At 39.7% G+C, this 26,499-nt stretch overlaps 1 protein-coding gene across 4 annotated transcripts in view; it reads right to left on the bottom strand.

Annotated features, from left to right (window-relative positions):
• Positions 1-26,499, bottom strand: part of LOC149817031 (uncharacterized) — a 166,959-nt gene that overhangs the window by 89,672 nt on the left and 50,788 nt on the right. For all 4 annotated transcript variants that reach the window (XM_089986720.1, XM_089986718.1, XM_089986719.1 and 1 more), the window contains 8 exons: positions 21,763-21,854; positions 8,504-8,668; positions 7,984-8,374; positions 7,234-7,352; positions 7,052-7,124; positions 6,725-6,909; positions 6,537-6,581; positions 6,311-6,401 (listed from right to left, as the gene is read on the bottom strand). In XM_089986720.1, the coding sequence (XP_089842846.1) occupies positions 6,311-6,401; positions 6,537-6,581; positions 6,725-6,909; positions 7,052-7,124; positions 7,234-7,352; positions 7,984-8,374; positions 8,504-8,668; positions 21,763-21,854 (1,161 nt within the window). The remainder of the gene's footprint in view (positions 1-6,310; positions 6,402-6,536; positions 6,582-6,724; positions 6,910-7,051; positions 7,125-7,233; positions 7,353-7,983; positions 8,375-8,503; positions 8,669-21,762; positions 21,855-26,499) is intronic.

Here is a 26,499-nt window from a genome sequence, read left to right as displayed (position 1 = left end):
GAAGAGCTTCGGCCCAAAAGTTTTTAGGAACATTTTTAGAGACAAGAAGTGTTCATGTAGTTTCAATTAAATGTCTATGTTTCCTTTCCGCAAGACCATTTTGTTGTGGTGTTTTAAGACAAGATCGTTGATGCAAAATTCTATTTATTTTGAAATAATTTTAAAAAACTTTAGACATGTACTCACCTCCAGAATCGGATCTAAATATAGCTATATTGTTTTGAAATTGATTTTGAATAAGAACATGGAATTCTTTAAAATTAGTGAAGACATCGGATTTGTTTTTAATAATGTATACCCATGTATATCTAGTAAAGTCATCAATAAAAGTAACATAGTAGAAATATCCTCCCTTGGACATAATGGGTGTCGGCCACCATACATCGGAATGCACAAGTTCAAAAATATGTAATAGGGATTCGGCTAGCAGGGTGCTGCACCCGCATCGACGTGAGTGCGGGTGCGGCACCGGGTGCGGTCAACCCGACCCTGGGTGCGTTGACCGCACCTAGGGTCATTTCGGTCCATTTTTTTGGATTTTTTAAAAAAAAAATTGCCCTATGAAATGGGCTGCGGAATTTAAAAAAAAATCTTGGGGGAGGGGATCCCCAGACCCCCCCCCCCCTTATATATATATATATATATATATATATATATATATATATATATATATATATATATATATATATATATATATATATATATATATATTACATTTTTTCCCCTGCCGCACCCCCACACCCGGGTTTTTTGGAAGTGCTGAATCCCCGCACCCGCACCCATGTGACATAGGTTCAAAAGGTCTTTTTGACATAAAATTACTATGCGAATACGGAAGCGAATGAATCTTTCCAAGAATACAATCATTGCATGTAAATGTATTTGTATTACAAAAATTTTCCAAAAAAAGAAAGAGATACAACTTGAAAATACTAGGATGTTCAAGCCTCTTATGCCAAGTCTCAATATCTTTGGATTGAACATGATTACAAAATGATTTGGATGGCAAAGACAAAAAATTCATATAATAGAGATCCCCTCTTCTATGGCCTTGCCGAATCCGCTTCCCAGACCGGAGATCCTGCACATAGCAATGGCTAGGTGAAAAAGTGACAACATATTCAAAATCGGTAATTTGAGAAACTGAAAAAAAGATTTAAATTAAGTTTTGGAATAATTCGGATCTTGAGAACAAAAAAATCTTTGTTTTGGTCATAAGTTTTCTCAAGGTTTCTAATGCCTTCAACATCCAAGGATGTTCCATCGGCGGTGAAAACATATGATTTGAATTTATTGATACTTGGTTTTGACAAAAGTGATCCATTTGGAGTCATATGAAATGAGGCACCCAAATCAAGAATCCAAGAGGTCATACCTGGAAAAGAGGAGATGGTGGCACCGGATGTGGAGGGTGAGGAGGATACGGTAGAGGAATTCATCTTTATGAATTGTTGAATTGGACTCCTTTATGTCTCCATCCTTCTTTGAATCTTCATTTGTTTTAGGAGGAATTTCACCAACGGAAGCTACCTTCTTCTTGAATTTGGGGCAATCTAGACGAATATGGTCTGGTTCATTACAATTATGACAAATAATGTTTCTTCCTCCACTACCATTATTTTTCCAAAAATTGGGTGGTTTATATGATCTTACATTGTTGTCGGGTCTAGATACGGCATGAACTTCATCAACATCTCTTTTCAAGGCCAAACGAGTTTCTTCTTGACATAAGTCGGCCAAAATGTCACTTAGATGAGTAGACACCCTATGAAGAAGGGATCCTCTAAGTTGCTCTAATTCGGGACGAAACCCATGAATAAATTAAAAAACCTCTCTTTTTTCATTTGCTCTTGCCTCATGGCACTACCTTCCCATTGAGGTTCAAGAAGAACAAGTTCATCCCATAAAGAAGATAGGGCACTATAATAGTCCCTAATACTCATATCACCTTGCTTGGTAGCTCTTACCTTTTCTTGTAGAAAGAAATGCCTAGCAAGGTCTTTTTTAGTGTACATGTCTTTCATAAAGAACCAAGCTTCATTAGCCTTTTTTATTCGACATTATTCATGAACTATGCCAGAATTTTAGCATGCTCACTTTCCCAATCTTTCATTTTTGAAGAGAAATCAAGAATAGCCTTCTCTTTTTCCTCTTCGTTTAATGCTCTTTCCTCATTTCCTTCAAACTTAGTTAACTTCAATTGTGGTTCCGGAATGATTACGCACACATAACTCCAAAGTTTTTTACCTTTGAGGTTATTTTCCATAGCGGCTGTAACGCCCCAAAATTTCGACTTGTGATTTCGAAAACCTTATCGAAAAACCTTTCAAGATTTAAAGTTTTGATTTTTAAAAACGACAGCGGAAGACATTTAGAAAGGAACACAAGTCAACAATCCTGGGTACGTTAGCTGAAAAACCATCATTCACATGTACAACAAATTAAAGGAATTTAAGTAATAAGGCAATAGATTAAAAAATCTACAGTTTATTACAAAATGAGCATTTTATTCCAAAGTTCAATAAATCTAAGAAAAACTTCAAAAAGACCCAGAGCCAAGCCGCCAGCAGAAAGAAAATGAATCTTGATCCATGTTGCACCACGCCATCGGCCGCCAGTTAAGTCCTACTCCTCATCTGCCCATGAAATGGGTCAGTTTCATAACAAACCAGTAGGTGCACGAACAGATTAGTAGAATGAAAATAAAACAGGACATTCGAGATAAGCAGTTATGATAATTAAGCAATTAAAGCAATTGTAGTTTATTCTAACAAATGTAATAAGTGCAAAGAGCTGTAAGTTGAAGCAGTGTAAGTCTCAGTCATCTACAACTATTCATGAATATATTCTTTAAGTTCTGATATTAACTGGACTGTGGGTACGCACAGACGCGAAACGTAGAAACAGCCGAGACCGATCCGGGGGTTTATTATGTCAGGTGTTTTCATTAACCCGGATGGCTGACTGAGTCTGCTCCTAAGGGGACGGTCAGTGACCAAGAGAGTAAATCCCCAAAGGCATTCGTGGCCCATGGATGCATCCAACTTCTGCAGAAGTGTCTGGGAGTTACCACCTAGGATAATTTATAGTAATCCCAATTCCCCTAACTCCGATGACTAGGGAAAACCGAGTCTTTTGCCCGTGGGGTGGTTGTTAACAACCTGTCCATCGGAGTCTTTGTACCATCCATCCTCTCCCTTGATGAACCGTGAAGATCGGATGGGTACGACGGGGGTTTCTTAACCGCCGCCCCATCCTACATGCTCTGGTCCATTAGACCCACTCGAGCATCTTGTCTGTGAAGGCAAAAAGTCACCATTTATGTGATCTCAGCATTGTGCTAATTGCACTCATCGAGGTTGCTACAACCTCATCATCCCACCATCGTAACCCACATGGGACGTACTTGTCCAAAAGTACGATCGTACCTTCCTAAAGGTACAACTACGATGAGAGGGCAACATAATGTTTTATGATTCTTTTGGTTCCTACATGACATGTTTTGCTCTTCTGAGCAATTGGCCTGTGGAGGCCGATATTATCACATCAAAATCAATAAAGTGTAGATTTCACACTTCAATATACTGCATGATCTTACACAGAATTCATACCGTACTTGCCTTAAGGTTCGGTTACAATAGCAATTGCAGTGGTTTTGAGTCTATTCACAAAGTCTGTCTTTAAGTATGCAGTTTCAAAGGAATAAGCATGCATAATAGACAATTATGAGTTAAGCAATCCTACACGTAGACAGGCATGCCAAGTAAACTACTTGATTCTTTCTAGAATGAGTATACCCAAAGAATTTACATTATGCAATTTCAAAAGAATCACAAAGAGTAAAACTTTGACCAACCAATACTTCTTCAGATACGCAAGTATGCAAAATAACTATTATATCTCAGAAGTCTTATTTTATTTTGTTCATACATACTATTCGTGCGACTTTCCCCTACCTCGGGATGTCGTGCAGCTACGTGCGTCTACGCGTGTAGATGATACGAGGCTCGGGCCGCGGAGCCAGAGCGGGGGTCCGATGTGAGGTCTGCAACAGTGCTACGTTACTTATTATGCGGAGAAAATAGAAGAAAACAAGCTTGCCTACAGGAAAAGAGAGAGGCAGCAGGGGTGTGCCCCTGCTGGCCGAAATCAGAAAAACGACAAGAGCGAGCCCTTGCCTGCAGACAGTCGTGGGGTGACAGGGTTGAGCCCTCTGTCAAAAACACCAAGGCGGCAGGGGGGGTCAGCCCCTGCCAATCGCAAAGAAGCGGCAGGGGCTGAGCCCCTGCCGGCAAAATAAATGTGGCACCAGAATGCTAAAGTGGCAGGGCTGAGCCTCTGCCAGAACAATCAAGTGGCAGGGGCTGAGCCCCTGCCCGCAACAGCCAAGTGGCAGGGGCTGAGCCCCTGCCAGAAACGGTTAGGTGGCAGGGGCTGAGCCCCTGCCTGCAAAAAATGAATGTGGCAGGGGCTGAGCCCCTGCCAGAACAGCCAAAGTGGCAGGGTCACGACCCCCTACACAGCGAATAAGAAATGGCAGGGGTCTCGGTCCCTGCCTGCCACAAAAAAGAATGGTAAGGGCCTTGGCCCTTACCTGACGAGAATGGGGAAATGGCAGGGGCCCCAGCCCCTGCCTGTCGAAAAAGTGGGGAATGGCAGGGCCCCAGCCCCTGCCTCCGGCCCCCTGCGTGCCGAGGGTCAAGAGCAGCAGGGGGGGTATTCCCAGCCCTCCTAGAGGCCAAGAGGCGGCAGGGGAAAGCCCCTGCCTGCCGGAGAATAGAAAATGGCAGGGGCATTGCCCCTGCCTACCGGAGATCGAGAGGCGGCAGGGGCTAACCCCTGCCAGAGAGAGAGAGTTCGGGGGTGACAGGGGGCAGCCGACCTCCTGTCGGATTCCCTATCACCCCCGGAGGTGGGGGAGTGTCGCAGGGCCATTGGTGCCCTGCCGGCACTCCGGCGCACCCCCAGAGGGAAGAGGGGACGACAGGGGCCTTGCAGGCCACCTGTCGGCCCTCCGATGATTACCGGTGAGGCGGGAGGGCACGGCAGGGGCTGTGCGCCGCCTGCCGGCCTCCCGACGAGGTGACAGAGAGGGGGGTGAGGAAGAGAAGAAGGAGGAGAAGAGGGCGGCGTACCTGGGAGTGGTGGTCGGCGTCGGCGGCGTGCGCAACAGGGAGGAGATCGGCGCGGAGGGGGGAGCGAGGGCTGCGAGAGGGAGGCGTGACTCCCCTCACCCTCCAACCTCTCTCTTAAAGGCGCAGGGGGGAAATCGAAAGGGGAAACCCCTGGTGGGTTTCCCAAACCTACCCGCACGCGAAGGGGGAGAAGGGGGGGTTGCGGCGCCCGAAAGCTCGGGTGAGCTCGGGTTATGTAAAACCCTCATAAAAAAGGGGCCCGGGTCGGGTCCGGACCCGACCCGGCCCGGGTCCAAATTTTTTTTTTTTTTAATTAAATGGGGTTTTACAGCGGCTGCTCACATTCGGTAATTGGTCCCATCCAATTTGAATGAGAGGTCGATTTTTGCATCCTTATTGGCCATTCATAGAAAAAGAGTTTGAAAGCAAGAAAGAGGAATGATATTACTTGTCAAGAGAGGATCCGATGAAGCTTTCTCAACCAAGACTCTGATACCATGTAATGAAGTGCCAAATGAGTAAGGCGATATCTCCAAGAGCAAGCACGAAAGCACGCACATACACAAGAAGCCACAAATGGGCAAGATTGCAACAAACCACAAAAGTGGTAAAACACACAAAATAAGGTGAAAAAATATATTCCACTAACATAAGGCTTCACAAGAAGCTTGAAGAATACATGGGCCAAGCCCCTTATTTATACACACTAAGGGACCCAAGGAGAGGCTCCCATAGAGTCGTTGGAGCCCCTCCAACGGTCATATTTATGACCGTTGAAGGGGTCTAACGACTCTATGTGGACCCCTCTCAACCAATAAAGAAAGAAAAGAAAAAAAGGAGAAAAGAAAAAGGAAAAAGAAGAAAAGGGCATATCCTTTAGGATATGCGTGTACAATGTGAAAAGACTAATTTGCCCTTATTAGGTATTACAAAAGAAATATATATTTATATATGTAGATAGACACATAAACATATATATGTAATATATATATATATATATATATGTGTGTGTATGTGTCATAATCTATATATATAGATATATATATGTATAACATATTTTAACAATATCCACATCGTGCATCATCCAATTCTATAATTACCCTGACTTATTTCATGAAAAAGTTAGACACATTGATATTTTTCAGAATAGTAAAATGTCAAAAGATTGCCCTTGCCTGTTCAAATGATTCACCATCAGGCTCAACTGGTGAATGACTTCCAATAGCTGCATCTGAATCTTGAGTTGTAACTGCAGTTGTTTGGTTCCTACAGACAATGAAAGAAAGGATCCCGATAGAACGTTCTTTCAAAAGAAAAGTTTGCAAAATTTCCACAAATATAATACTATTATAAGTCAAAATCACAACGACAATATAAAAACTTGAGCCGTTGTTAACTTACTTTAAAACTCCCAACCTTTCTTTGCATTCTTTTAGCTTTTGGTGTCTGTCTCAGAACAACAAATAGGTATAATAAGCAGAAGCTAAACAATCAGAAAATAAAATAAGAGAAAGTAGGTAGTTCACATAAAGCCTGCCATTGGAAACATTTACACTCTTTTAGGCTAAGCAGGTACCAAGTTGAATTACCCCCTAGAAAGAAATTTTGCTGCTTTAATATTAGAAGGATTCTCAAGCCATATGCTGTATTTAATAAAGCTTCTGATCCAATGAGAGCACGTCTCCATTGCATTGGTGATAGCCTGCTCCTTGGAATGTCCTTGGGAAGAACTATTTGAATAGAAACGAAGCCACTCTACTTCTTCACAAACCACCTAATGGGAAAAATAATATCATAATTTTTATTATTAAAAAAATGGTATAATTGCTATGCCACCATTGAAGTAATACTAGTAAGCGAACTGTACATGAAGTTGCTAGGAAAAACACAATCAGTGGTTCCAAAATATAGCTAACCTCCACATAAAGCTGATAGGAACTTATGGAGGATAGTTGAGGATAATATAACACACTTCCACCTATTAGATACCTAGAACAACCATGAGAACAATATTGAGTTATTCACCAAAAAAGAGGCAACACCAGTGCAATTCAAGGGCAGAATCACATACTAAAGTCTATCAAAAATGAAACAAAACCTTATGAGATTTTCAACAGAATCATCATTCATATCAACACCATTAGTTGACAAATAGGATTGAGTACTCCTTCCTAGTGCAATGAAGAATCCAAATATTGCTAAGTCCTTTTCCAAAACCTGCAGTTGCACATATACCGTTTTCAAGTTATCAGGAAGAAAAAATGCTACTTGAGAAATAAGCACAAACTCTACCAAAAAAAAGACGTGAAGATAAAAAAATAAAATGATAAAAATAATTCAGTATCTAACCACCATAATCACGTGCAAGCATACCATCTCAACCAGCTTGTAGAGCAAGAAGGTACTTATTTCTTCGTAAAATTTGTCACTTTATTTTCTAAAGACATATTTTGCTTATCTGTTACATGTCTAGTAGATTGCATTTGAAATATTGCCATTTCCTTTATGCTCGGAATGTTATTTAATTTTGGAATAATGCCTGTTCACTATTTTTAAGTTTTTATTTCAAATTTGTCATTTAAATTTTGAAAAGATGAATTTCTTTTATGTTCACAATCACAACTTATCTCTTTACAAGTGAATGGAACAAAAACATGCATGGACACTTCCACATTCAAGAATGAGTTAAGTCCATTCCAGAAAATTGCCCTAATAAGAAAACACCAAGTAGTGGGAAAACATACAGGAACTGCTGACTATAGATGTCCCAATAAGGACAACCTGAATTCAAGGATAAAACGAAAAGAAACAAGAACAAGATTTCCTCAGAAAAATCAAAATCTCTGACCTCAATACTTTCACATGTTGTGAGTCTTGACCATACTCTTTCCCTGTCAATAGCTCGCTGCAGTTGTTTCAGTATAAGATCCACCCAGAAAGCTACCTCTTCAGTGTTCTTATCTTTTTTATCCCGACAAGTTCCAGCTCTAGGACAAAAGTGGGCAAGAAATTCTCTGCGCAGGCCTATTTTTCTCATAGAGTCATAAGCTTGATCTATAGGAATAAAATCAACAACCTTGTCCATAAGTCTGCCAGTAACATCTGGTATAAGGGAGAAAAAGTGTGGGCAGGATATCTTTGCTGGTCCAAGCTTTGTAATCGCAGCAATACAACTCAGTGCAAGCATTAATAGAGATATATCAGCATTAATAGAGCAGGATGATGCACATTTCGGGCTTCTGTGTCATTAAAAAGCAAAAGAAAAAGGTGATACTCATCCACAACAAAATACTTTCAGGAAACATCATACATAGGTAAAGGTATCCAGATTCCAAACAGATAATATCAGTGTCAATAACAAAACATACACTGTTGTTGCAGCTGTAAAGCGAGGATTTGCTTCAAAAAAATTAACAAAACTTGCCATAACCACTGGATTTTGCTGTGACCAAAACCATTCATTTGCCATATGATCCTTGCCTGAAAGTTCCTTGGTAATTACGCTCTCTAAAGGAGCAGATTGTCTTAATAAGCTGCATATAAGTTCCAAGTCTAATCAATGCACCAATAATTTAGCTACTCTGGAGATGGATGAATTGTGCAAAAAATATAACTACTAATAAATCAATTGTAAGTATGGGTCTCAGAAATCAGACAAGGTTAATCATTGCAAATCGCAGATTTTACAATTCAAGCTCAAGCCATCCAGTTAAGCAAGCGAAAGTCTAAAGTTAAACACGAGCAGGAAGAATGCCTAAATGATCTCAGCTGAGATATTAAGCTATAGAATCTATTGCTTAGAATCTACATTTAACAAAGACAGTAACCTGGACATTTCGCAGCAATGCAAAAAAGTTCACATGAAATTTTTAAGCTATAGAATATAGCACTTAAAAACTGTTTGATAAAGATATGATGACCTGGATATTCCAGGGCAATGCAACAAGTTGACGAGATTATTACACACTAAAGAAAAAAAAAATGCATCCAAGAAATGGCATGCAAGCAGGCGAAGAACTATCACAAACCATGATATTGTAATGAAATAGGCAAAAGTAATACAAGAGAGTGCCTTGTATGGGCTTACAAGAACACAATAGCAAATAGCACAAAGACCTCTTATGGGTTGACTCAATACAAGATTACAATCACATAAGCTATTTAGGGGCCAAACAACAAACATAAAAATAGAGAGAAATGCTTTAGAAAGCATTAAAGAACAAGAGGGGGTTCACACACCTATTTATACGCAAGAGGCAGTCGCAATAGAGTTGTTGGACTATTCCAACAGTTATAAATATAGTTGTTGGATTGTTCCAACAACTTTATTGACTAATCAACTCTACGTTGACTAGTCAAAAAAAATCAACAGCTCTATTTGACCAAACAGTCCCAATAAAAATAGAAAAAGACAAAAAAAAATAAAGTAAAAGTACTAATGTGCCCCTATTAGGTGCAGCCTATTACAAAGACTGAAATGACTGAAATACCCCTAATAGGTATTGACTTATTACGTATGTGTATATATATGTGAATACATACAAAGCATATATATATATATATGTTGAAACCACAATTTAGCACGCAGGAACCGAGGCAGAGAGAAAGAGAGAGAGGGAGAGAGAGAGAGAAAGAGGTCGGCAGAGAGAGAGAAAAAAAATTGATTCACATACTTAGGGCTGCTCTCCTCTAGTTTAAATAGAGGTTAGCCTCAAGAGGAAATTACATATGGGACCCTTATTATGAATGAAATATCAAAAAGACACTTTAAGAATAAAAAAGAAATCAGTTGACTAATCTTAACACTCCCCCTCAAGCTGGAGCATAGATATCAATCATGCTCAGCTTGTCACAACAATGAGAGAAACTAAGCCTCGCAAGGGCCTTGGTAAAGACATCAGCAACTTGATCTTCGGAAGATACATGATCTGTGCAAATATAACCAGCCTGAACCAAGTCATGTGCATAGTGACAGTCAACTTCAATATGTTTAGTCCTTTCATGAAAAACTGGGTTGTTGGCAATATATGTAGCAGCCCTATTGTCACACACCATCAACATAGGTAGGGATACTTTCACCTGCAGGTATGTCAAAACTGATTTTACCCACATAATCTCAGTTGCGGTCTGAGCCATAGCTCGGTATTCTGATTCAGCACTCGACCAGGCTACAACAGTTTGTTTCTTACTACTCCAGGTAACGAGATTTCCTCCCACAAAAACACAGAATCCAGTTGTTGACTTTCTATCTTCAATAGACCCCGCATAATCTGCGTCAGTGTAAGCAACAACATCCAAGGAAGAATTTTGTTTAAACAAAAGTCCTTTACCAGGAGATGACTTTAAGTACCTGAGAACCATCATAGTTGCATCCCAGTGAACTTTGATAGGTTTATCCATGAATTGACTAATTTTACTCACGGCTAATGAAATGTCAGGTCTAGTAACAGTCACATATAACAACTTACCCACCAAGGATCTAAAACTGGTACTATCCACATATTCAAACTTCTCATCGAACATATGGGTTTTGGGATCCATCAGAATGTTAGTTGGCTTCGCTCCTAGCATTCCAGTCTCTTTTAATAAGTCCAACACATACTTTCTTTGTGACAAAACTAAACCCTCTTTATTTCTTGCAGCCTCAATACCCAAAAAATATCGGAGGGAACCAAGATCTTTAGTAACAAAATGTTTCTGAAGATGATCCTTTGTTGCAGAAATATCTTGGGCACTACTCCCTGTTAATATGATGTCATCGACATATACCATAATAACCACAATTACAGAACTAGTTTTCTTGATAAATAAGGAGTGATCTGAGGCTGACCTGACAAATCCAAAATCTGACATTACCTCAAATAATTTTTAAAACCATGCCGGAGGGCTCTACTTCAGGCCATAAATAGCCTTCTTCAACTTGCACACCTTCTGACACTCCCCCTGAGCCTCAAAGCCTGGGGGTTGTTGCATGTAGACTGTTTCATGCAAATCCCCATACAAAAAGGCATTCCTGACATCCAACTGAGACAAGAGCCATCCATAGTGCACTGCAACAGAAAGAACAAGACGAATAGTGCCAAGACGAGCGACTGGTGAAAAAGTTTCAAAAAAGTCAACACCATAAGTCTGAGTATAGCCTTTTGCAACCAACCGGGCTTTATATCGTTCAATTGACCCATCCGAGTTATATTTAATGGTATAAACCCATTTGCAACCAACAATATCTGCATCAGTAGAAGGATCAACCAAGTCCCAAGTGCCCCTAGAGCATAAGGCACCCATCTCATCCCGCATAGCCTGCATCCATTTGGGGTCGAATAGAGCTTGACTGTGATGAAGCGAAACAGAGGAGGCAGACAGAGCCGAGATAAAATTCTTCATAGATGCACCAAGATTAACTTCATAAACAAACTGAGAAATGGGATGAAGGGTGTATTGTCTTTTCCCTTTGCGCAGAGCAATAGGAAGATCATCATCAAGAGCAGAAACTTATGTATGCTCAGAGATACTTACCTCAGGAGAAGGAGATAATGGGGGCATGGAGGTAGGTGGTAACCTGTGAGTATATACTATAGGAGGGTTTCTGTAGCGAGACTCACTAGAGGATGGAGCCAAAGGCTGTGGAGGAAACGACTCTAAAGGAAAAGGAGGAATTGGCAGAGGAAAGACATCACCATGGCTCTCCTGTAACCTTGGAGTAGTACTCGAAAAATATAGAATAGACTCAAAGAAGGTAATGTCCGCACTGACATACTCTTTATGGGATATAGGGTCATAGCAACGATATCCGTTTTTATTCTTAGGATACCCAAGGAAAACACATTTAATAGACTGTGAAGCAAGTTTATCTCGATCAGGACCCAGCTTATGCACAAAGCACACACATCCAAAAACTTTAGGGGGGATAGGAAAGAGAGAAACCTCTGGATGAAGAATTTGGATTGGGATCTGGTCTTCTACAGAACTTGAAGGCATGCGATTTATAAGAAAACTAGCAGTCAAAACTGCATCTCCCCAATATGACGCAGGCATATTGGATTGAATCATTAGGCACCGAGCGACATTGAGAACTTGTCTGTGTTTCCTCTCAGCCACACTATTTTGTTGGGATGTATGAGGACATGTAAATTGAGGCTGAATCCCTTTAGCGGAATAGAATTGAAGCAAGTCTTTGGATTTGAACTCAAGAGCATTATCAGTGCGAACAATTTTAATACACACGTCAAATTGAGTTTTTATTTCAGCAATCAAAGATTTGAGAATGACAGAGATTTGAGACCGATCTTTTAACAGGAACACCCATGATAACCTTGAGAAGTCATCAACAATGACCAACTAATAACGACACTAAGTCCTACTAGGAATCCTACTCGAACCCCATACATCGACATGAAAAAGATCAAACAATCTTTGGCTCAACGGACTTTGACTAGAGGGAAAGGAGTTTCGACAATGTTTTCCCAATTGACATGTTTCGCATTGAAAAGAAACTGAAGGAGGTATATGAGGAATGACTCGACGAAGTTTTGGCACTAGAAGGTGACTCAGACGACAATGCCACAATAAAGAACTTGAGGATGATGTAACAGCAGAATAGACAGAACCCACTGGTTGATGTAGATAATACACACCACCTTCCTCATAGCCGCCACTGATCCTCTTCCCCATCAGCAAGTCCTAAAAAGTGCAACCCATAGGATCAAAAATCACCTTACAATTCAGCTCTTTTGTCATTCGACTGACAGATAATAGATTCTGTGGAAAAGAAGGAGCATGGAGAGCATTTGACAATTGAAGAGTAGAGGAAATAGACATGTTTCTCTGCCCTACAATTGGGGAAGAACTGCCATCAGCAAGGACTACCCTTTTTTTTATCAGAGACAGGTTTTAAATTTAAAAAGTTACACGAATTTTCACACAAGTGTCTGGATGCTCTTGAATCAATAATCCACCTACCACCTTGGCCAGAAAGGCCATCACCTGCCGAGCCCGCAACCTTCGCAACAGGAGGCTTCGAAGTGGATGGAAGTAAGGCAAGGAGCTCGTCATATTCAACCCTGCTAAGAGTTATAGAGTCATTGGAATAATTTGCACCTGATTTAGCCACTTGAGCCATATGATAAAATAATGGTCTTGATTCAAAACTCAGGTACAACCACACGAGCACACAATTTGCTGAAAATCCAGATCTGATTCACAACCAGCTATAAAACCAACTATATCTAGTTTTAATTTCACAGATAAACTCTGAGATTCACGACCACTAACTGTAATACGACGACTATTCAGATCCAATCTATCACATCCACCTTAACAAGGAACTGCTATAGGCTGCATATCACAACCATGACAGGCAGCATACCATGACACCACCAGAGACTGCACTAAAGATCTGCTCCACACTCCGCAGATCAACGACAGCTAATGGCCTTCACCGAAATACCTTGAAGCTTCTGCACAGCTTTCTTCCAGACTTGACGTCAAACCTAATTCCAAATCAACGTCTGACGAACAAAAAAAAAACTTTCAGCAGTCCAGATCTCCACTTGATTTGGTTCCACGATCATCGGGTTTTTCTCTCCACCTTCACACGACTTCAACCTTCACGCGATCTCCTTGTTGGGTCTTCAAACAGTTTCCAGATCTGGCAGCAGACAACTTCATCTACAACAGAAGGAATATCAGATCTGAATACGATCTGATTTTGAGAAATCTGACTTCGACAAAGAATATCAGATCTGAATCCTAAAAAACGACGATATAAGCTTCACAGCACCCTGAACATACGATCAGATCCAAAGGAATATGCAGGTCCACGACTTATATAAGAATCCCTATAATTTTTTTTTCATTCTCGACAACCAAAACATTAAAAGGAATGGTGATATAAGCAGATTTGTGTTCAGATCTGAATCAGTCAGGACCTAAAATAAAGACCATAGGCAGATCCAAAAAAAAACTGATGATATAAGCTTCACAGCAACCCACGACAAATCTGGTTGTCACCCACTTCACGACAGCATTACTGCAGCAACCTGAACTTCATATTTGATCGACTGAAACCCATATTTCACCTCGACTTTTAGATCTGATTACAGATCTGAGTCATGATTTTTGTCAGATTGCAGATCTGTTATCAGATCTACACCACTTGGTTCTAAAAACAAATACCGAACACACCTTAGGTTGAGTCCCTTTCACGCGATCTGGTACCCTTCACACATGCTTTGACACAGACCCCAAAGTCACGCTCCCAAGGCCGATCGCTCTGATACCATGTTGAAACCACAATTTAGCACGTAGGAACCGAGGCAGAGAGAAAGAGAGAGAGGGAGAGAGAGAGAGAAAGAGGTCGGCAGAGAGAGAGAGAAAAAAAAAATTGATTCACATACTTAGGGCTGCTCTCCTCTAGTTTAAATAGAGGTTAGCCTCAAGAGGAAATTACATATGGGACCCTTATTATGAATGAAATATCAAAAAGACACTTTAAGATTAAAAAAGAATTCAGTTGACTAATCTTAACAATATATATACAACTTAACACTCCCCCTCAAACTTACGGTATAATCACCGAAAGTTTGTCAAGCAAAAAATGAAACTGGAGAGAAGGGAGAACTTTCATAGAGAAGTCCGTTAACTGAAATTCTGATGCTACATAGGGCAGGATGATGGTCTTCTTCAGGTACTCTTCACGAACATAATGGCAATTCATCTCAATATGCTTGGTGCGCTCATGAAACGTATGATGGTCAGCTACGTAGATGGCACTTTTATTGTCACAGCATAACTTTGAGGGTGATTGCATATGCATCTTCAATGTCTTCCAATAATCTTCTCATTCACATAATTTCAAATAATGTTGTAGAAGTCATGGCTTTGGTTGATGATAGCGACACCTTTTGTTGCTTCTTGCATTTCTACAATACCGACGAGTCATTTATAAACACACAGAAACCTATAGTTGAGTATCTATTATTAGGATCACCTCCTCTAGCTAGAGTCAGTATAATCAATTAATTTGAATGGAGAAGAGGAAGATAAAACAATCCCTTTAGAAACATAATTTTGTAAATAACTAATGATATACGCATAACGACACTCATGTAAACAGTGGTAGGGGAATGCTGGAATTTACTGGTTGCATGGACATTATGTGAAATATCAAGTCTGGCGATAGTCAAATATGTGAGAAGCTCCAATCATTTGGCGGTAAGGAGTAGGATTGTCCAGAGGTGTGTCATCATCTATCTTCATTTTTGCATTTATCACTTCAAGAGTGTCCACTATTTTCTCATCTATAATTTCAAACATGTCTATGATGTCGGAAGCAAACTTAGATTGGGTTAGAAAATAAACACGAGCAGAATATGCAACATCAATCCCTAAAAAGTATTTAAGAAAACTTAAATCAGTCATTTCAAAGCTTTGTTTCAAAACATTCTTAATAAAACTCCATGTTTGTCTCCTCCAATGATAATCATATTGTCAACGTAGAGAAGAAGAAGAATCATGATGCAGCGCGGAGGCGAAAACCCTTCACGTAAAGGATGCCGACGTGATGATCGTAGTGGCAGCGAGGGAATGGACGTTGTTCCGCGGTTGGGCTAACGTTGGGGCTGCTCTCCCAGTGCACAATCGTGCAGCAACAGTAACTCAAGGGGAGATGTGGAAGACAAGGAATCGGATCAACTGGTCCGATCAATGGTTTATGAGAAAATGGGAAAACTACAATGAATAAAGACAAGATAAATAGCAAGGTGAAACTAGCGGCTGGAATGAAAGAAAATAAAGGCAAAAAACGAAAGTGTTGTAATTACTGGCAAACAGACAAATAACATAAATACAGCTAGCCAAAAGGTTGTTGTAGGTTGAACGTAACAGAAATAAAAATAAAGAAACGTAAGGAAGGTAAAAGTTGTTGTAGGCAGAACGTGACAGGAAAATAACAAGTAAAAATATGTAAAGGTTGTTGAACGTGACATAAAATAATCAGTAAGGAAACCTAAAGACAAAGGGAAACAAGCAATAAGAAAAGGAAAAAAACTGCTGAAGAAAAAAGACGGTTGCTCCAAGTTGAATTCCCCTCTCTCGCAACCCTAGAATAGGGTATTTAAAAGGTTGCTAATGGATCTGGATCTCGGGTCCGGTCCCAGACCCGAAACACATCTTTGTGTTGTTGGGTATGGGACGTGCTCTGCATCATTGTTCTGGGCCTGCTCTGCATCAAATCATAACTACATTAGATCTCTTAATAAACATAATTGTGTCAGTATAACAGGAAGTAAAGCCCAATTTAATCATAACAAAACTAAATCGATTGTAGCAGGCTTTAGGTGCCTATTTCAGACCATAAAAGGCTTTCATTAAGTGAAGCACCTTACCAACAGGAACCTCATATCCAGGCGGTGGATCCATATAAACTTCTTCCTTCAATTCACCATTGAGGAAGGCATTCTTGACATCCATCTGGCAAATAGGCCAACATCTAAGGCAGCTACAGTTATAAAAGTTCTAATAGAAGTCATCCTAGCTACTGGAGCAAAAGTTTCATCATAATTTATATCATACTTCTTAGAGTAACCCATGGCCACTAGTCTAGCCTTATGTCTCTCTAAGGTTCCATCGCTCTTGATTTTAATTTTAAACACCCATCTACAACCTATTGTCTTCTTTTTATAAAGAAGACTTTTTATATCCCAAGTTTTTTATTTTTCTAAGTCTTGTATTTCATCATTCATAGCACTCATCCATTCGGGACAATTCTTGGCTTGGTTGCATGAGGAGGGTCCAAAGTAAGAAAATACCTTGGCCAGACAAGCTCTATAATGAGGAGCAAAGTATAGGATACAAATCTATCTAGAGGCCTTTGTATTTTGGCAGAGTTCTTAAGAGTGCTTGGTTCTTGGTTTTCTATGCTAGAATATTGTTCTAAGGTATTTGGATGTCTATCACCCATTCTTCTTTCTTATTGGATAACTAGAGGTCCACCATTAATGTCATTAGACTCACCATACTGAATGTTCTAATGAGGTTCATCATTAACAACACCATTGTTGTTTAATACATCATCATTACATTTAGGAAATAATTTAAGAAAAGAGTAATCATCATTTTTTTTAGTAGGCACATTTAAATCAAAGAAACATTTTTGCTTTATAAAGGTAACATTCCTTCATATATAGAGTTTATAATGTTTAAAATCATAACATCTAAATCCTTTTTGGGTTTCCCCATAACAAAGAAAAACACAAAGAATGGCTCTTGGTGAAAGTTTGTCGATTTTATTTCTAAGAACAAACCATTTACATCCAAAAGTCCTTAGTCTGAAATAGTCAGGGGCATGGTTGCCAGTTGAGGAAGCGGAAGCGGGAAGCGATACGGAAAGCGGGAGCGGGAAGCGAGGCACTTTCAAAATTTTAGGAAGCGGGGAAGCGTGGGACCACTTAGGACCGATTCGGGAAGTATCTCGGAAGCGACCTAGGAAGTGTCTCGGAAGCGACCCAGGAAGCGTCTCGGAAGCGAGGGGGAAGCGAAAAAAATAAAAATAAAAATAAAAAATAAAAAATACAAAAAAATTGGAAAAAACAGGGGAAGCGAGGGGGAAGTGTGATGGGAAGCGCGCTTCCCATTAAAGGGAAGTGCGTCCCCCATTAAAGGGAAACGCGTCACCCATTAAAGGGAAACGCGTCCCCCATTAAAGGGGGACGCTTCCCCCCATGCTTCGGAAGCGCGACGTTTCGCGCTTCCCCTTTTAGCTAGGCGCTTCCGGTAACCCTGGTCATGGGTAGTTTTATAAAGTTTCTCATAGAAAAAATTATTTTAAAGTTTGGTTGAAGGAAGTCTGTTTATGAGATATACAGAAGTAAAGTGTTTTGGAACATGTTTAGAAATAAGCAAGGTTCTAGTGGTTTTCACTATATGCATGTGTTTCCTTTCGGCCAAACCATTTTTTTGAGGCATGTTTGCACAAGATCTTTGATGTAAAATGTCAGGATTTTCCAAATAATTTTTTAAATCCTTTGACATATATTCTCCTTCCGAATTAGACCGAAATATAGAAAAATTGGTTTTAAGGAGATTTTTAACATGGTTATGAAAAGTTTTGAAAGTTTCAAAAACTTCATTTTGGGCCTAAGAAAGTAAATCCAAGTAAAACGAGAATAATCATCCACAAATATCACATAATAAGTAAATCCCCCCTTAGAAGCAATAAGAGTAGGACCCCAAACATCCGAGTATGTTAATTCAAGCAATTTGGAGGCAACAAAAGTTTCTCAACTGAGATACATTAAATTTTTAGAAATGCTAGGTTGACCTAGTCTTTGATGCCATAAAAAAAATATCAAATTTTTCTACATTGAAGCAAAAAGGATCTTTGAGAATGATGAACTGTCAATATAGTAGAGATCTCCTTTTCTATGTCCTTCCCCAATCTGCTTGTCGGACTGAAGATTTTGTATTAAACAGAGGTCAGATGTGAAGTAGACCCTGCAACCATGGCAGACTATTTGAGTAACTAGAAGAAGATTTAAGTTTTAGAACAATTCTAATTTTTAGAATAGAAATTTTTGAAGAATTTGAAAATTTTCCAATTTCTTTAATTTCAAGAGAGGATCCATCCATGGTAAAAACATTAGATCTACTTGAATTAATACTATAATGACAGAGCACAATACTATTAGAGGTTATACGAAATGAGATACTGAAATCTAGGAGCCAAGAAATCTTACCGAGAGGTGAGGAAGAGGAGCCCAGGGCACAAGTTTGTTATATATATATATATATATATATATATATATGTATATATATATATATATATATATATATATATATTTGTTTTATAATGTATTGCCCGATAGGGGCATTTTTGTCTTTTTACATGTATTAATAGTTGTTTATTATAAACAACTATTTTATTCATTTTCTTATTTTTCCTTTTGCTTTTTATTTTTATTTTTTTATTTTTTGTACATTGGGGTCCCCCCCCCACTTCATGGAGTTGTTGAGGCCCCAACGGTCATATTTATGACCATTAAGAGCTCTCCAACGACTCTATAAAAGAGGGAGCTCCCAATGGTCCCTCTCTCATTGTGTATATAAATAGGGGTGCAACCCCCCGATGTATCTCATTACATTTTCCCTCACTATTCAATAATATTCATTTTTGTTAGCCTTTGGCATTGTCCCTTAGTGGACTTTTGTGTGTGCACTTGAGTGCTTGTCTATCCTCTTTGTAATTGTCCATTATTAGACTTGTATGTGCTTTGCACTTTGTTATTTGTAATTATGCATACTTCATTACACAGTTAAGGAGGATGAGCATTTGAGTAGCGGTTGTATAGTTTTCGCAAGTTGGGACAAGGGCATGCCTTTGTAATTGGAGTTAAAGGCTTCCTTGTTTTCCTGGGGAGCTTCTAAGATAGCCACTATTTTCTCATCCTTTTTTAATTCAGGACAATAAGGTTTGATCTGCCCCGGTCCTCCACAGTTATAACAAGTAATTTTTTTTACCATAATTTCTCTCATCATTGCTCCTTGGCCTCCAAAAATTATTCTTGTTAAAGTGAGGAGGCTTACAGGAATAAGTATTGGCATCGGGTCTAGATACTGCCAATACATTGTCCTTGGTTTTCTTAGATTTGGACATGGATTTTAGCCTTGTTTCTTCCATGCATACTTGAGTTAAAATCTCAAGCAAAGACGAAAGCTTCTCTTGCTTTTGGTTTCGGTGGATAATTGAAACCCGAATAGGTTCAAATTTGGGCCTAAGCCCTCTCATAAATTGAAAAAATTGCTCACTAAGGATTTGATTTTTCCTACAATGAGCATCTTCAAGGGTATCACAAATAGGCTTCATTTTGGCCATTTGGTCTTATAGTCTTTTGAGAGTCCCATAATACTCTCAAACACATTTCTCTCCTTGTTTGTAATTATGAATTTTGTCTTGTAATTCCCATTTAAATGGGATCATTTTGAGTGTACGTTTGTTCGACAAAAACCCATGCTTCATCGGCCCTCTCATATTCTAATATATTGTCATGTGGTTCTTCACACATCCGATAAATAGGGATAAAACTTTTGCATGTCTTATTTTCCATGCTTTAATGGCCTTTTTGTAATCCAAGAAAGCCTTTTCCCTCTCATTTCCCTTAAAGAAATTCTTCTTTGTTAACACCATCTTCTCCACAAATAGATTTAGTGAGAATAGGTTGAAATTCCGATAGAGAACCATCAACATATTCCCACAAATCTTTGTCAATCAAGATTTGCTTAATACGGTGGCCCACATATTATAGTTTTTCCCATCAAATTTGATGGGAACAACTCGGGCATCACACCAAGAGAGGATAGAAGGGAAGAGATAGAAAGAACAGAGAAAAAAATGTACAGAAAGGTATTGAAGGCACACTTCCTAAGGCAATAAAGTTTGTGATCTCTCATTCCTCCACGTACTCTTAAATATATCCTCCTTCACTTCAAAGGCACTTCTTGCTCTGATACCATGTAATGAAATAGACAAAGTAATACAAGAGAGGGCTTATAAGAACACAATAGCAAGTAGCACAAAGACCTCTTATGGGTCAATACAAGATTACAATCATATAATTCACTCAGGGGCCAAACAACAAACATAAAAATATAGGATCTTATTGAGAGAGAAATGCTTGAGAAAGCATTAAAGAACAAGAGGGGGTTCACCCTTATTTATACGCAAGAGGCAGTCTCAATAGAGTTGTTGGACTGTTCCAACAACTCTATTGATTAGTCAACTCTATCTTGACTAGTCAAAAAAGAACCCAAGAGCTCTATTTGGTATTTGACCAAATAGTCCCTATAAAAACAGAAAAAGACAAAAAAAAGAATAAAATAAAATTACTAATGTGCCCCTAATGGGCACAACCTATTACAAGGATTGAAATGACTAAAATACCTATAATGGGTATTTACCTATTGCATCATTGTAAATACATACATATAGATACATATATATATATATATATGTAATGTGAATACATATAAAGCATATATATATAGAAATATATATACACATACAACTTAACAGATACATGTTTTACAGAATCTAGTACAAATTAACCAAGATGCTTTTCAAGGATAAAAATGAAGTCACAAAGAATGCAAAAAAATAAGAAGCCCTAAGGGCCTGTCACTGTTATTGTTCTCTCTGTGTTCTATGAAAAATATGACTCCCATAGCTATACATGAGAAGTATCTAGGGTTGCAGAAGTTGACTTCAGATCAAATAGAACAGAATACAAATGCATTTTACATGTCCTTGTATGCCACAGCTTATGACACTCAATGGCATTCGAACAACTCATCAATTATAGAGAATGGAAATGAAAATGAGTTATAAGAGGCGCACAACACAAGAAATCCCAACCAAACAGTCATATAGGATTTTATATATGCAGAATATTCAAAAATAACTCATGTAAGCTAATAGATAGTGAGTAATTTGTCATCAAGATCATGGTCACATCTAGTGCCAACAACTGTGAAAAACATATGACTAATGAAACCAATTAGAAACATATGAAAACTCATACCAATACGATGAATAACAAGGAATTCAAGGGTCGCACAAGATATGACCTGTACCTACCTCCTTTGCACAAACAAGTTAACATCTCTAACCCTTCCACCTCCTCGAGATGCAATTTCACATGCCGCTTGCAGCAAAGAATGAACAGCAGCCTGGGAAACAAACCGTCACAAGACTAAAACAATCTTGAATAACTTTAATAACAATCTCTCACAGAGAATTTTTCAAGAATTAAAACATTTTCCACAGTTCCTAGTTTACAACTTTCTAGAAGACAACCCACTTAGATCAAGGCAAGGCTGAACACAAAAAGCACGAGGCCACCGTCTTCCAGCTTTTCTCAGGAAGACATCCAGAAGAAGCATTGAGACCCATTATATTGTGATACAGTATCAGAAAGCGATTTCAAAAAATAAACTAGGATAAACTTCTGGTTAGCCATTGTTCTTTGTTCTTCTATCATATTCCTTGGATGGTTAGAGTTCTTTGAAGCTTTGGCAATTACAGCAGAACTATCCACTCAAATCTGCTCTTGCTATGACCTAAGGGCTTAGAAGTGGTCATTAGCTTTCTTGATACATCTGGGCAGTGTCCATACAACATCTATACTGTAATTAGTGAACAGCTTTTTGTTAAAGTGAAGTTTGTGCACATATGTATGTTTGTATGTAGAAAATCAGTTCTCAACTGAATAGAATGGATTTCTTTGTCTTTCTTTGTCAAGCTCGGACTTTTCAAAACCCTAACATCTCAATAACATGATACCAGAGACAAGGGCTCAATCCAGTTTGTCTATTTGACCTAACAAGCTGACTTGACCGTGTAAGCATTCAAATCAACCCTTGAGGCTTCTGTGTTACCCTGGCAACATCAACTGAAGATGATTAAATGTACTTGAAGAGATTCAACTATCATGAGGACATATGAGTCCCGTTTTTACTACTGGTCATCTAAGGAGTTTTTTCACTTTGAGATCTATTGTTGTTGTCTAAGACAGAGATGTAGACTAAAAAGTAAAACCCATCATGGTATAAAAGTAGCTAAATTATCTTTTCTTAGAGATAAAAGTAGCTAAATAGCAGCTAGTAGCCACTATTTACAGAACTGCCTAAAGATAATTCTGCACTATTCAACATCGCTTCTACCCTCTATAGTTTTCCATAGCTTTATAAAAGTAGTTAAATTATCAAGGTGGTATTTGTTGGCTTTTGGTAAGTCTTCTTCCTTCACCTTTTGTAAGCTATGTCACATGGGTGCGGGTGCGGGTGCGGGGATTCGGCACTTCCAAAAAACCCGGGTGCGGGGGTGCGGCAGGGGCAAAAATGTAACAAATATATATATATATATATATATATATATATATATATATATATATATATATATATACCCTAGGTTCCCCCGACGTGGGTCGGGGGTCCAGTTTTTTTTTGTTGGTGTTTGTTTGAAGACTTGTTGCCCACGTTCTGCTTGTTGTGTACTTTGGCGCAACGAGACAAAATTGATGAACCGAAAGGATTGGCAATCTGATCGACCCAGCCTGTTGCGTTCTGCTGACTGTTATGATTCAATCATGTTTGAAACTCCCTGGCCTTCAAGAAAAAAAATATTAGCAAAGGTTTGATGTGGTTTGTTGGAAAGAGTCTTCACGAGGCATACGGCTCCACCGCCAATGCCACGCCACTGCCTAGGGTTCTTCAAATTTCATTTTATATACAGTTGCACACAGATGACAGCTAAAAGAAATTTATTGGATTTGACATGTCGAAAAGAGAGGTCTACACAAGGCTACGGCTAGAGCACCCATCTCGTCAGGAGAAAAGTGAATACTAATAGCCACCAAGGCTACCAACACCATTATCATTTATTATGGAGAGAGAAAATCCTTGACGAAGAAGGATCTGGATCGTTGAAGCCTTGAAGGATAAAGACTTCAAAAGGCTCTTGAATTTTGGTTTTGATTTTTGAGGAAGATGGATCTGAAAAAGGTGTATAGTGTTTCGGGTCTGGATCCTATACCAGACCCGAGTTCATTCCATTTTATGTATTAGTGTAAAATTTTAAGTGTAGTGTATTTTTTTTTTGGGTTCGGATATTACATTAGACCCGACCCGACCCATGTACACTTAAGTGCATTTATACAAAGCATTAGGTCACGATTTCTAATATGCAGCATTAGGTCCCCCTTTCTGAATCTTCCAGTGTACTCACACCTCACGTGAGTTACATCTTTGTGAATTTGTGATTCACGGGAACTCTATTCACGTGAATCCAGATCGTGGATTGACTGCATTTCACGTGAACTGGTTCACGTGAAACATCGGTCTTCTCCCAGATCGTGGGTTAACAACTTTTATGTGAACTCGTGAACTGATTCACGTGAGATATTAAATTTGTTTCTATTAATCGTTTGATTCCCTTTTCCATTCTATCTTTTCCAAAGTCTCTTTGCATATTCGGATGTTATAGTGCTTCCCTTTGATTCCCTGTGCTCTGTTGCACATTATTATTCTTGATTTCCCTTTGCTGAAACAGTCAAAAGAGGGGTTTCTTAACGTGAGATTATTTCTTAACGTGTGATTATCTTTTCACGCAAGCCCCTTTTGGTGCACAGAAAGGCCAAAGTTTCTTCATTTTCTGATTTTAACAGTCTGTGATTCTCAGACAGCAGCAAAAAAAAAAAAAGAGCGTTGGGAGAAGGTTGAACTTTTTTTTTGTCTGTTGATTCTTATTCTCTATGGATCCCTACCACCCTCAATCAAATCTTTCTTCAAGTTTTCTCAATCAGCTTGTTTCTGAGAAGTTGACTACCTCAAATTTCTTGATCTGGAAGAGGCAGATTATTCCTTTCATAAGGAGTCAAGGTCTCTTAGGTCACCTGGATGGAACCACTTCAGTTCCACCAGAATTTAGCCCGAGAGAAGAAAAAGACGATAAAAGGGCGAGTTCAATCGTGTATGTCAAAAATGCTGAATTCCTCAATTGGGAAAGAAAAGACCAGTCAGTTGTTGCATACATCACATCCACCCTGTCTCAAGAGATCCTTCTTGCCATTCCTGACAATTGTACAGCTCTACAACTCTGGGAACGACTAGTTCAGACGTATTCGCAGGTTTCTCAAGCAAGAGTAGTTTTTCTAAAAAGAGAAATTCAGTTGTTAAGGAAAGATTCCATGACCATCATGGAATATTTGAACAAGATGAAGACCATCACAGATCAACTTGCAGTTATAGGGTGTGTCGTTAGTGACAGTGACATGGTGCAACAAACTCTGAGTGGATTGGGATCTGACTACAATATAATAGTCACTTCACTATTGTGTCTCCCTGTTCTTCCTACCTTTGATGAGCTACGAGCCAAATTGATCCAATATGAAATGACTCTGAAGGGATTCTCTGAAGAAACTCATAATCATTCAAATTCTCAAGAAGTTTTTGCTACAGGAGTGACCTATGGTAGAGGACGAGGACGACAAGGGCGAAGTGGACACGGAGGGTGTGGTTTACTTCCCACTCCAAACACGTTTACTCATGCGCAGGGAACAAGATTCATCCCTACCTGCTTCCTTTGTAACAAAAAGGTACATATCAAGGTGAACTGTTGGCATAATTCAGAGAATAAAGGAAAGAGTCCACAGATAGAAATCAAGAGAAAGTTCACAAATACCAGAGACAGTGGAGAGATTAAAGATTTGTTGATATCTGCCTTGTCAGAGTTAAAATTGAAGCAGAATGATGAAGGCACTTGGTTTGTCGATTTCGGGGCAGCGACTCATGTGACAGGCGATGCAGGTAAAATTTCTAATCTTATTCCTTATTTTGGAAAAAGTAAGATTGTCACTGGAGATGGATCCCACCATCCTGTTTCCCATGTTGGAAAGACTGTCATCCCCATGTCACATTCCACTCTTACTCTTTCTGACATTCTTCATGCCCCTGACATTAAGAAAAATATTGTCTCCGTCTCTGAACTTATTGATGATAATAATGCTTCAATTGAATTCACTCCCTTCTCTGTGCAGGTCAAGGACCTACGCACGAGGGAAACATTTGCTGAAGGAAAGAGACGATGCAACATGTATGTCTTTGAAGAAGCTCCATGTCGTGATGTTCGCCCTTCTCACCTGATTTCGAAGCCTTCATCAGAGTCATGTTCCTCCTCTTCTACGAGTGTTTTTAGTATCTCTGAATGCAATAAGCTATGTCACAGGGACTCGGCAAAACATATGCCGCACCCGCGTCGACGCGACGCGGGTGCGCGTGCGGGTGCGGCACCGGGTGCGGTCAACACTACCCTGGGTGTGGTCAACGCACCCAGGGTCATTTTTGTCCACGATTTGGGCGTAAAAAAAAAATCCCCCATGAAAAGGAGGATTATGGCAAAAAAAAAATTCCCTAATCTCTCCTCTCTCTCCCCCTGAGCTCGAGCTCTCTCCCAGCTCCGCCTCCCAGGCTCCTCCTCTCCTTTCGCAGGTATGCACCCTCTCTCACTCTCTTCTTGGGTCGGCAGGGGAGGGGCCGAGCACCCCCCCCCCTCTGTCGGTCTCTTGTTGGGTCGGCAAGGGAGGGGCTGAGCCCCCCCTGCTCCCTCGTTTTTCGGCACAGGAGGGGTTTTTTTTGGGTCGACGGGGGAGGGGCCGAGCCCCTCCCCCATCTGTTGTTTTTTTTGGGTCAACAGGGGAGGGGCCGAGCCCCTCCCCCATCTGTTTTTTTTTTTTTGGGTCGACATGGGAGGGGTCGAGCCCCTCCCCTATCTGTTTTTTTTTTTGGGTCGACATGGGAGGGGCCGAGCCCCTCCTCC

The sequence above is a fragment of the Nuphar pumila genome, chromosome 14, assembly GCF_984573655.1.
Source record: "Nuphar pumila chromosome 14, dmNupPumi1.hap1.1, whole genome shotgun sequence".
Lineage (NCBI taxonomy): Eukaryota > Viridiplantae > Streptophyta > Magnoliopsida > Nymphaeales > Nymphaeaceae > Nuphar > Nuphar pumila.
This window is presented reverse-complemented; position numbering and strand designations above follow the sequence as displayed.